The sequence below is a fragment of the Eumetopias jubatus genome, unplaced genomic scaffold (genome assembly GCF_037043125.1).
Source record: "Eumetopias jubatus isolate StellerSeaLion01/CBP00866 unplaced genomic scaffold, mEumJub1_p1.0 scaffold_8, whole genome shotgun sequence".
Lineage (NCBI taxonomy): Eukaryota > Metazoa > Chordata > Mammalia > Carnivora > Otariidae > Eumetopias > Eumetopias jubatus.
Genome location: NW_028274814.1, coordinates 122,817,507 through 122,830,001, shown reverse-complemented (window position 1 = coordinate 122,830,001; position 12,495 = coordinate 122,817,507). Strand labels below are relative to the sequence as shown.

Below are 12,495 nucleotides of genomic sequence, written 5' to 3'. Positions count from 1 at the left end.
TTCTTGCATCTCTGGAATATTTCAACCCCTCTTGATCGTGATATATGATCCTTTTAATGTATTATTGAATTCAGTTTGCTAATATTTTGTTGAAGATTTTTGCATCTGTGTTCATCAGGGCATGTTAGCCTATAATGTATGTATGTCTGTATGTGTGTGGTGTCTTTGTCTGGTTTTGGTATTAGGGTAATACTGGCCTCATAAAATAAGTCTGGAAGCATTCCCTCCTCTTCAATTTTTTTTGAAAGAGTTTGAGAAGGATAGGTATTAAATCTTTGGATGTTTGATAGAATTCACCATGAGTAAAGCTGTCTAGTCCTGGACTTTTGTTTGTTGGGAAGTTTTGATTACTGATTCAGTTGTCTTACTAGTAATTGGTTTATTTAGATTTTTTATTTCTTCAGTCTTGGAAGATTGTATATTTCTGGGAATTTATTCATTTCTTCTAGGTTGTACAATTTTTTGATAATTTTTCATAGTAGTCTCTTATGATCATTTGTATTTTTGTGATGTCAGTTGTAACTTCTTGTCTTTCCTTTCTGATTTTATTAGAGGCCAGTCTCTTATTGTTTGTTAGTCTAGCTAAAGTCTTGTCAATTGTTTATCTTTTCAGAGAACCAGCTCTTAATTTCATTGATCTTTTCTATTGTTGTTTTATTCTGTTAGTTCCACTCTGATCTTTAGTATTTCCTTCCTTCTACTGACTTTTTCATTTTTTCTTCTTTTTTAGCTCTTTTAGGTGTAAAGTTAGGTGGTTTATTTGACATTTTTGTTTTTTTCTTGTGGTAGGCCTGTATTACTATGATCTTTCCTCTTAGAATTGCTTTTGCTGCATCCCATAGATTTTGGTGTGTCATATTTCCGTTTTCTTTTGTCTCTGGGTATTTTTTTATTGCTTTGATTTCTTTAATGGTCCACTGGTTGTTCAGTAGCATGTTGTTAATCTCTACATTTTTGTAGTTTTTCCATCAATCTTTGTAATTGAATCTACTTTCATGCTATTGTGAGTGGAGAAGATGCTTGATAAGATTTCAGTCTTCTTGAACTTATTGAGATTTGTTTTTATGGCCTGATATGTGATCAATCCATGTACACTTGAGAAGCATGGATTTTCTGCTGCTTTTGGTTGGAGTATTCTATATATCTATTAAGTCCATCTGGCCTAATGTGTCATTTAAGGCTGATGTTTCCTTATAAATTTTCTGTCTGGATGATCTATCCATTGATGTAAGCGGGTGTAGTATACTGATTTGGCTAATGAATGCATGTAATTGAGTCAAGCTATTGTGCAGGCTTTGAACTGAACCAGCTCAGCTGGCATTTGTCCTGAGGATATTTATTCAAAAGACATTTATACCTTCCTCGCAGACTGTGGAATGACCACAGTTATGGTTGCCAGAAGTAAAAGTAACCACCTCAGCCTACTTATCATTTTCACAAGAGGGGGTTTATTAGTAGTAACCAAAAGGATACTAGAAACCAAGAAAACGTTCTGTTAATTATATTGAAGGGATGTCCAGCCCTCTAAGGGAATTCCTTATCTTCCAGTTATCTTTGTCTACCTCCAGTTACACAACAAAATAATGGATTAAAGTCTGGGCTTTGGCTGGTTGAGGATAGGATAGACTTCAATTTCCCAATTGAACAATTCCAGAGATAGTTTTTCTGCTTCCATTTTTAATTCTTGCTGAGCTGGAGTCCCATGCAATGTGATTGTCACTTCTCAACCACTGGCTGGCAGACTGGCTAGAAAGTACAGGACAGGAAAAAACAATGTCAAAATATTATTATTGGTCCAGAGTTGGAGACCTTGATCACATGAGAGAAATAATAGAAATATTAAAGAGATGGTATTAAAAAGCATTGTGGTGTGTCAATGACTAGTGAGCAAAAGATAAGGGGGCAGCTGGGAACTAAAGGACCCCAAGATAAATAGCAAAAGCCAGTCTTTACTGGGAGGGCTTTCTTTCTTTTTCTTTCTTTCTTTCTTTCTTTCTTTCTTTCTTTCTTTCTTTCTTTCTTTCTTTCTTTCTTTCTTTCTTCCTTCCTTCCTTCCTTCCTTCCTTCCTTCCTTCCTTCCTTCCTTCCTTCCTTCCTTTCTTTCTTTCTTTTTTTATATATAGTATTAAGTATTACATTGTTTCCCTATGTACCACGACAAAGGATAGGATATACCTGTGTTGATGGGCATTCAGAAGGGAAAAGACCAAAGTATGTGTAATTTGAATAAATGTAATGCTGAAATAAGTCTCACTAGCTACTGTAATATCAAAGTCTAAATTGTCACTTTTATAACCACCCCAGAGGTCTTTTTATATACTCAGTGCAATCTTGGTTCAGGAATTTAGTGTTTTGCTTTTTCCTTTAAGACCACCTGTTGCCCTTGCATAGAGCTATGACAGAACACTACTAATTGGCAACGGGATCATGTGACATTATAAGTTTATATGTGCTATAATCAATATTGAAAAGTGATTTAAATGACAACTACTGTACTCTCTCCCCATAACCCACTCAGCAATATTTTACTAACAATGTTTTTGTGACTTAATCTGCTTTAAATGTAATGGTTTTAAAGAAAATAAAAAATATTTTTAACTATTTATCTACATAAATAAATGTTTTTCCAAAGTATGTTTATATGCTTTTTGTGTCCTTAAAGTGACTGTGGTTTTAAACACAAATACAAATATCTCTTTAATGAAAACAAATTAAACCAATGATATTTGTATTTTAGGACTCTTTTCACATTCAGAATCGCAGAAACCAACTCAAACTAGCTTAAACAAAAATGGAAGTTATTGATTCACATAGCTAAGTCTAAGTAGGACAGTATCTAGGAGCTCAATGTCATCTGTGCTTGTTGTCTGTCTGGTGTTCTCTCTTTCCTAGCACCTCATTCCAGCTTTACTCCTTGGCATAATATTTCACTTCTCTCCTACAGTAGTTGATCTTGCTCCTTGAAGCCAAGGAATTAGCAGTTATGAAGGCTTTAGTATTGTTAGTTTTGCTAATCGAATGAAATTAACTATGGAATATCATAGCTCATTTCTAGGGAAACATTCTGATTAGCTTGGGTCATGTGCCCTCCCTTGAATCAGTCTCTCTTCCCAGGGGAAGAAATGCTTAATGACTGGCCAACCCTGGATTATGTGACTGAAACAAGGCAGGGTATAGGGAAAGAATGGAGGCAGCAGGAATTGTGGTTGGCATCCTTATTTGATGCACATAAATGGGAGAAACGTGAGTATCAAAAAGAACATGGACACAGCATCTGATATGCTAAAAAGTACTGATTGATATATGTTTAGTTCTTCCTTCTCCTTTCCTTTCTAAATTATGACTCATTTTTTATTGAGGTCAACCTTAGTAACTTTAATAAGTGGCTTAAAATACGTATTTTAAAATATAATTAGACTAAGTTTTGAGTTAAATTTAAACTTTAAAAAAATTTTGCTTTTATTAAGACTTTTATGGATAATCTTGGTGCCACAAATTATATAAGTGTGTTTATTAAAATGTAGCTACCAAAATAGTGTTTTTTATTATATAACCACTAAAGATTGAGATTTTAAAAAAATATACATGATACATCATGAATGTACTCTGACTTTATATGTGTTTCTGCATTTTGCTGATAAACTCTTTTTTAGTGATTCACTCATATTTAGGAAACTGAGAAACTGTTATAAAGTCCTCATCTTCACATTTTAATAGTGAATCCTTTGAATTTTGAGAAACTAAACTTTAGGCCAGTACATTAAGATAGCAACTATTTCAAACATATCTTTTAAAACTTCCTTGCATGAGGGCGCCTGTGGTTCAGTCACTTAAGCATCTGCCTTCATCTCAGGTCATGATCCTGGGGTCCTAGGATCGAGCCCTGAGTTGGGGCTCCCTGCTCAGCAGGGAGTCTGCTTCTCCCTCTCCCTCTGACCCTCCCCGCTGCTCATGCTCTTGTGTGCTCTCTCTCTCAAATGAATAAATTAAAAAACATCTTTTAAAAAAACTTCTTTGCATGAAAAACAACTTAAAAGGTATATATATATATAAAGATCAAGCAAGAGCAATTCTGATCATAACATAAAAAGCCAAAATTTTGTTCCCCCTAAGAATATGAATATCCAGTCTGGAAATGATGGTATTGTTTTAAGCTTTATTATGAACTTTTTTTTTATTTTATTATGTTATGTTAGTCACCATACAATACATCATTAGTTTTTGATGTAGTGATCCATGATTCCTTGTTTTCATATAACACCCAGTGCTCCATGCAGTGCATGCCCTCCTTAATACCCATCACCGGGCTAACCCATCCCCCCCGCCAAAACCCTCAGTTTGTTTCTCAGAGTCCAGAGTCTCTCATGGTTCATCTCCCCCTCCAATTCCCCCCTTCATTTCTCCCTTCCTTCTCCTAATGTCCTCCATACTGTTCCTTATGTTCCATAAGTAAGTGAAACCATATGATAATTGACTTTCTCTGCTTGACTTCTTTCCCTTAGCATAATCTCCTCCAGTCTCATCCATGTTGGTGTAAAAGTTGGATATTCATCCTTTCTGATGGCTGAGTAATATTCCATTGTATATATGGACCACATCTTCTTTATCCATTCATCTGTTGAAAGGCATCTCAGCTCTTTCCACAATTTGGCTATTGCAGACATTGCTGCTATGAACATTGGGGTGCATGTGACCCTTCTTTTCACTATATCTGTGTCTTTGGGTTAAATACCCAGTAGTGCAATTGCTGGGTCATAGGGTAGTTCTATTTTAATTTTTTGAGGTACCTCAGCACTGTTTTCCAAAGTGGCTGTACCAACTTGCATTGCCACCAACAGTGTAAGAGCGTTCCCCTTTCTACCCAACCTCTCCAACATTTGTTGTTTCTTGCCTTGTCAATTTTTGCCATTCACTGATATAAGGTGATATCTCAATGTGGTTTTGATTTGAATTTCCCTGATGGCTAGTGATGATGAACATTTTTTCATGTGTCTGTTAGCCATTTGTATGTCTTCTTTGGAGAAGTGTCTGTTCATGTCTTCTGCCTGTTTTTTGACTTGATTATTTGTTTTTGGGTGTTGAGTTTGAGAAGTTCTTTATAGATCTTGAATACCAGCCCTTTATCTGTAGTGTCATTTGCAAATATCTTCTGCCATTCTGTGGGTTGCCTCTTTGTTTTGTTGACTATTTCCTTTGCTGTGCAGAAACTTTTTATCTTGATGAAGTCCCAAAAGTTCATTTTTGCTTTTGTTTCCCTAGTCTTTGGAGATGAATCTTGAAAGAGGTTGCTGTGGACGATGTCAAAGAGGTTACTGCTATGTTCTCCTCTAGGATTTTGATGGATTCCTGTCTCACATTGAGGTCTTTCATCGAATTTGAGTTTGTCTTTGTGTATGGTGTTAGAAAATGGTCAAGTTTCATTCTTCTGCATGTGGTTGTCCAATTTTCCCAGCACCATTTATTGAAGAGACTGACTTTTTTCCATTGCATGTTTTTTCCTGCTTTGTTGAAGATTATTTTACCATAGAGTTGAGGGCCTATATCTGGGCTTTCTATTCTGTTCCATTGGTCTATACGTCTGTTTTTGTGCCAGTACCATGCTGTCTTGGTGATCACTGCTTTGTAATATAGCTTGAAATCGGGCAACGTGATGCCCCCAGCTTTGTTTTTCTTTTTCAACATTTCCTTGGCGATTCGGGGTCTTTTCTGATTCCATACAAATTTTAGGATTGTTTGTTCCAGCACTTTGAAAAATGTCATTGGAATTTTGATCGGGATGGCATTGAAGGTATAGATTGCTCTGGGTAGCATAGACGTTTTAACAATGTTTATTCTTCCGATCCATGAGCATGGAATATTTTTCCATCTTTTTGTGTCTTCTTCAACTTATTTCATGAGTGTTCTGCAGTTCCTAGAGTATAGATTCTTTACCTCTTTGGTTAGGTTTATTCCGAGGTATCTTATGGCTTTTGGTGCTATTGTAAATGGAATCATTTCTCTAATTTCTCTTTCTACAGTTGCTATTGTAAATGGAATCATTTCTCTTATTTCTCTTTCTACAGTTGCATTGCAACTGATTTCTGTGCATTGATTTTGTATCCTGCCACATTACTGAATTGCTGTATGAGGTCTAGTAATTTGGGGGTGGAGTCTTTTGGATTTTCCACATAAAATATCATGTCATCTGCAAAGCGAGAGAGTTTGATGACTTCTTTGCCAATTTGGATAACTTTTATTTCTTTTTGTTGTCTACTGTTTCTAGGACTTCTAGTACTATGTTGAACAGTAGTGGTGAGAGTGGGCATCCTTGTCGTGTTCCTGATCTTAAGGGAGAGGCTCTCAGCTTTTCCCCATTGAGGATAATATTTGCTGTGGGTTTTTCATGTAAAGTTTTTAACTTATAAAATACTTTCATACACATTATCCCTTTTGATTCTCATAATATCTTGAAGTTTTTCTCTTTTTTATATCCAAAAGGGACTAGTGTATGCTTTTTCTTTTGTCTTCCTAGCAATTCCAAGTCAAAGTAGCCTAAAATTTATTTTTAAATGAATGAAGACAAGCAATAACAAGTATTAGCAAAGATACAAAGAACATGGAACCCTTGTGCACTGTTGGTGGGAATGTAAAATAATATAGCTGCTATGGAAAACAATATTGCAGATCCTCAAGAAATTAAGCATAGAATTACTATAAGGTTGTGCAATTCCACTTCTGGGTATATACCCAAAAGAAGTGAAAGCAGGGACTCAAACATGTATTTGTATACCATGTTCATAGTAGCATTATTCACAGTAGCACAAAGGTGGAAACAGCCCAAATGCCCACCCACAGGTGAATGGCTAAACAAAATGTAGTATATACATACAAAGGAGTATTATTCATCCTTAAATAGGAAGGAAATTCTCATACCTATTGCTCCTGCCAAATGGTCTAATGTCATCAAGTTTTAACTGCAATTGCCTTATATTCTAGTTCCCAAATGACTTATAGTTCCCAAATGCGGCACGAATTCCCCCTTTTTTTTTCTTTATTCAGAACCCTCTCATCCCCACTTATTCCCATCTTTTCTGGGAAACTCCTACTCTTATCCTAATAGCCTTCACAAGTGTCTCCACTACTCTGAAATCTTCTCTGACCAAACCTCATAGAGTGAATTACTTTTTCTTTTCACATAAGCATAGTTACTACAACTGTATTCATGTATATCACACTATATAATAATAATTTGCATTTCTGTCTCCCTCTGAAATATTCCCCTAAAATATCAGCTTCTTCAGGGCAGGAACTACTTGTTATTCATTTCTGTATTTCCAGCACCTAACACAGTTCCTGGAAAAATGGTGGGTATGTGATGATGATGATGATGATGATAGAAGATAGCATTTATTTAATATATTTACTATGTGCCAAATATTATTTGATATACTTTACACATAATAATTCATTTTAATCATTTCTTAAAAATTTATTTATTTATTTGACAGAGAGAGACACAGTGAGAGAGGGAACACAAGCAGGGGGAGCGGGAGAGGGAGAAGCAGACTCCCCACTGAGCAGGGAGCCCGAAGTGGGGCTCGATCCCAGGACCCCGGGATCATGACCTGAGCCGAAGGCAGATGCTTAACAACTGAGCCACCCAGGCACCCCTCATTTTAATCTTAATAACAATCCAGTTAGTTAGTTGGATCCAGAGTGGTTACCTAGCTTCCCCAAAGTTGCTCAAAAATGTAGCAAGACTGGATTTGAATCCAAACATTCTGACTCCAGAATCTGTGTTCTTAACCCTATGCTATACAGCTGTGATGATCACATTTTTAAAAATGGCTACACACATAAATTAAGTATATAATTTCAGCTCCTTCTAAGCTTAAGCTGCTTTTGCCCTTAACTAGCATTTATTTTGGAGGCATCGTATACATTGTTTTATTTGTTTGAGTTGCCATAGATATAATTTGATGTAGTATTCAAATAATTCCTTCTGGTAATTTTTTCCTTTTTAACGAAGTAAAGACAGTAAGAAATCACCTATATAGCAGAGAAACTTACTTGGAAAATGTTTCCAGTATTCATGCCCACTATTTTAGAGTTCTTGCTTCTATGGAGAACAATGAAGACTATGGTCTTGTGTTAGTATTTTAGGGATGGAATATCAGTCAAAACTTAGACATGCTGTACCCAGCTTTAAAGTTTTACTATATTGAGTACGTGTGACTTCCTCATAAGCATAATCTAAAATTGTACAGCAGAGCAAATGGGTTTATGTTTGACCCATTGCTGGGAGCAATGCCAGCATTTCTCTGTTTTGTAGCATGACAGATATAATATTAAAAAACATAAGCCCAACCTCAGCCATAATTCTTAATAACTAAATGGTAGATTGTACATTTTTTAATTTGAGTAACAGTAATTATATTTGTGGCAAAGTTTTATTGGTTGGTGTCCTAATTCTTTAATAAGAATCAAAGAGCCTGAGGGAGAAATAAGTCTGGTAGGTTTCAATGCTATATCATTTTTCCTTTCCTTCTTAATTTCCCCAGAAGTATACTTTACTTGCTTAATTTACTTTCTTCGTAAGAGTGAAGAGAGGCTGAACAATAGTATTACCATATTGATTAAATGATTTACTAACAAACACTATAGAGCCTATCTAGTTGACTGTTTTGATGACACCATTAAAATTTCATTTGGTCTATTATAATATATCCCTGCAAAGTTGGAGTTTAACCATTCTCATAACTCTTTGTTGTGCCTAGGGAATCTTTGAGACATTATTTTTGCCAACTCATACTTTTTACATTCATTCTATGAAGATAAAATATAAATGAAAACACTCAACAAACATTAAGAACCTTCTTTTACCAGACCCTCTTCTCCCCTGCAAAATTTCCATATTGTTTGTGTTTCTTAATAGCCATTCTTTCACTCTCTTCCATTTTTAAATTTCTTTTTGCAGCTTTCCTGAAACATGAAGATTTTCCTTTTCTTTCCATTTCTAGCTTTCCTTTCTCTCTGCCTCCTGTACACTTGGAGGCTGCAGAGATGTAGCAGTGGGCATACCAACCTCTCTACATCATATCTCCATCTGTAGTTGGGTCTCCCTGGTAATGAGAAGGCAGAAAGTGCTGAAGTAGCATTCTGTAAGGACTGGCAAGAGAAAACAGTGCTGTGGCCCATACAGGAACAGCACTTGGTCCTTATGGCGCTGGAGAAACCAAAGAGAAGCATGCTGTGGAGAGCGGGAGACTCTTTCAGTTAAGGGTGCAGACTTGGCAGATTTATTCTCAGCAATATTCTAGGATGAACCTAATTTACAGTTAGGAAATTCTTTTTTTCAGCTGGAAAAACCTTTAAAAATTGTTCCCTTCTCTTTTAGGAGGCCAGATGCTCCAGTGCCTGATGGTGAAGGTGAAAAAAATACAGAAGAAATTTCAGACAGTGAATCTTCTTTTAGTGACTAAGCTTAATTTTGATAACAGTTACATATACATGTGTAGGTATACATTACATTCTATGAGAAAGAGAACCTGAACTTGAACTCTAGTCATAAAAACATCAACTGGCCATATATCCACCACCAAACTTCCTCTATGTTAAAAAATAAAAAATAAAGTGTCTATAACCTGGCAGTATGTCTTGTTACCAAAATACAGGGCTATGACTGAAAAATAGAATAACCTAAATAAAGTGCTGTTAGTGCTACAAATACTAAGATGGGATATTTCAGGGATGCGGTGAGCATTGAAAATGAAGTCAATTGGCGATCAATAATAGACTCTTTGCAAAAAAAGTGAATTTGGCTAAGTGAGTTATTCAATTTTTGTGACTGTTTTAGCATGAAAAATATTATGTGCATTTGTATTGTAAGAGTAGTTAAGAAGTTTCTGACAGAGACTAATACCAGATTTAAATATTCTGTGACAACTTGAAGCTTATATATCATAGAAAGTGTGAATTTGGAATTTATTGGTCATATTTGTTAGCATATAGAGCTTTCCACCACTTGTCCATTAGTTCCTATGCTCTTAAAGTGTCAGATATTTTTAAAATATTTATTATCAGATAGAAATTGAATTGAAGGTAGTTTCAATGTGTCTCAGAGCAAGCAAGCGTCTTGTGATCAACTCTTTTATTGCCTAAACAGAAAAAAAAATATTTAAAATGCTGTCCTCACCTTACCAAATAATTCACGAAGAATTATTTGCACACAGTGTAGAAAATTTCTAAAATACTTACATGAAAAGATATATAAATGCATTTGATTAATGGTGCTCATCTTAGTTTAGCCCACCTGAAAGTAGACCCTGAGAAAAGGACTTGAGTGTAAGTATGTCATTTGTGAGGTAATCACAGGATGCAGAAGTGAGAGAACAGGAAGAGCAAGAGGAAGAAAACCAATACAAAAGTATATTATTAAGGTTGCCATTTTGGACTAAGACCTGAGGAGCTTACAAAATACCTCCCAAAAATGCCCACCTAATACAGATAGGATAATTATTAACCAGTTTCCATCCCCCATTAGTTGAAAGTTACCTCCAGGAGCATTGATTACCCCAGCACTTCTGGGCTGTACTTTTGTGTGGGAAGGTGGGCTTCCAACATTGAAAAAGGACTTGGAACAGAAAACAGATGCATGGCTCACACTTGTGGTGGGATTTCACTAGCAAAAAACGACAAGTCTGGGTGCCTGGGTGGCTCAGTTGGTTAAGCGACTGCCTTCGGCTCAGGTCATGATCCTGGAGTCCCGGGATCTAGTCCCACATCGGGCTCCCCGCTCAGCGGGGAGTCTGCTTCTCCCTCTGACCCTCTCCCCTCTCATGCTCTATCTCATTCTCTCTCTCAAATAAATAAATAAAATCTTTAAAAAAAAAAAAAGACAAGTCTGAGCTCATAACTGTCAAGTGCATTTGTAGCTGATAGCAGAAGTTGACAAGGGGATGTGATGTTGGGCAAAAGAGGTGTGTATTGCTGAATAGTTCTTGCCTATGCAGAGCTGCTTGAGTCCCATATTAAGTCCACTCCATCACTGAATCTTCAAGGTGGTGGTCAGCCACATTCTATAAAAGACTACCCAGAAGGATTAGACAAGCTACAGTTCCTGTTATTACTGAACCCAAGGCCAAAATATATTCATTATCTTCTTCCTCCCCGCCTCATTTGAGGTTTTCATTGCTCTCTGCCAGAAATTCAGCTGACCTAGTATGGTCGACTGCTAGAGTGAACCAGACCTTCATCCCTTCAGGGATCTACAGTCTTGGTTACTTTGCCCTTTTTTAGGCTATGATTATCACAATTGTTTGTTTGCTGTTTTCATCAGCCTTGGAAACATCAAGACATGCCCTCAGTGAATCACCTGAGTTCCAGACACATCCTCACTGTTTTATTTTGTAGTCACATTCCTAGCTCCTCATGTTAACCAACATATTAATTCCCCTTTCTTGCCTGTTGTCCCACAGACATGAGCAGCCCAACAGGACCAGTTGGCAGCTGTAGCTTCAGTTTTGTGGAGTCCTTACAGTGCTTCCTGGTGGAAGTGTGCGAGCTTCTTCCCTTTACTCCGTCAGGATACAGGACCTCCAATCCAGCAAAGCCTAGGTGGTAGGAATGGGAAACACATTCTACAAGTAACTCACTGGGAATGGTGGTAAGAAAGGCCAATCCTATTTCTATCCTCTTGGTTCCTGCACCTTGCAGTTGGGGACATGGCATCATATATTGGCCATTGGTATAGTACATGTATCATATCCTGGTAAATGGGATCTTAATCCTACAGGATGTTATACCTGAGCTGATGCCTAAGCTGACCCTATAATAGGTCATTTCATTGTTCTCCTAGATTAACTGCTTCTGGATAATGCTGTATATGTAGATTCATTGATCTAATTGTTCATGTTCTTCATTTGCTATGAAACAGTTCCTTGGTCTGAGGCAATGTAATGCAGGATACTATGTTGGTAATAGGCATTCTGTAGACCTTCAGATAGTAATGGTGGCAGAGGTACTGCTGGAAAGGAGGGCAAACCTACATTAAGAGTACAAATTAATTAGTATACAAATGAATTACTTCCTCTTTTGGGGTAGAAGGAAATTAACACACACAACTTGCTACCAAGTAACTAGTTGATTTTAATAAAGGGATAGTACCAAATCATTGGTATCTGCTTGTGACAGATCACATATTCAATAGTAGTAGTAACTAGATCATCCTTAATGAGAAAAAAATCGAAGCTACTGGGCCCATCCCATGCATGGCTTCCAACTCTGTCACCATGATCACTCCATTCATGGGTTTGTTGTGCAAGCCTGAAGTGGTTATGGACAAGACTGGCTGAAATCTATTGGAATCATCCTGTCTGCCTGATCTTTGCTTCCTCATGTGAGTGTTTTCTCATTGACATTCCATGATACAAAAATCTGCACATTTTGCCATAGTCAAAAAGATTTTTTTTTTATTCTTAACTCAGGCCATGTCTTTCTCTATCATCATGGATGACC

General features: G+C 36.7%; 1 protein-coding gene across 2 annotated transcripts in view; it reads left to right on the top strand.

Annotated features, from left to right (window-relative positions):
- Positions 1–9,629, top strand: part of WASHC3 (WASH complex subunit 3) — a 50,831-nt gene extending 41,202 nt beyond the window's left edge. For both annotated transcript variants that reach the window (XM_088025305.1, XM_028121712.2), the window contains exon 7: positions 9,377–9,629. In XM_088025305.1, coding sequence (XP_087881431.1) covers positions 9,377–9,461 — 85 coding nt within the window. In that variant the 3' untranslated portion in view covers positions 9,462–9,629. The remainder of the gene's footprint in view (positions 1–9,376) is intronic.
- The last annotated feature ends 2,866 nt before the right edge of the window (positions 9,630–12,495 follow it).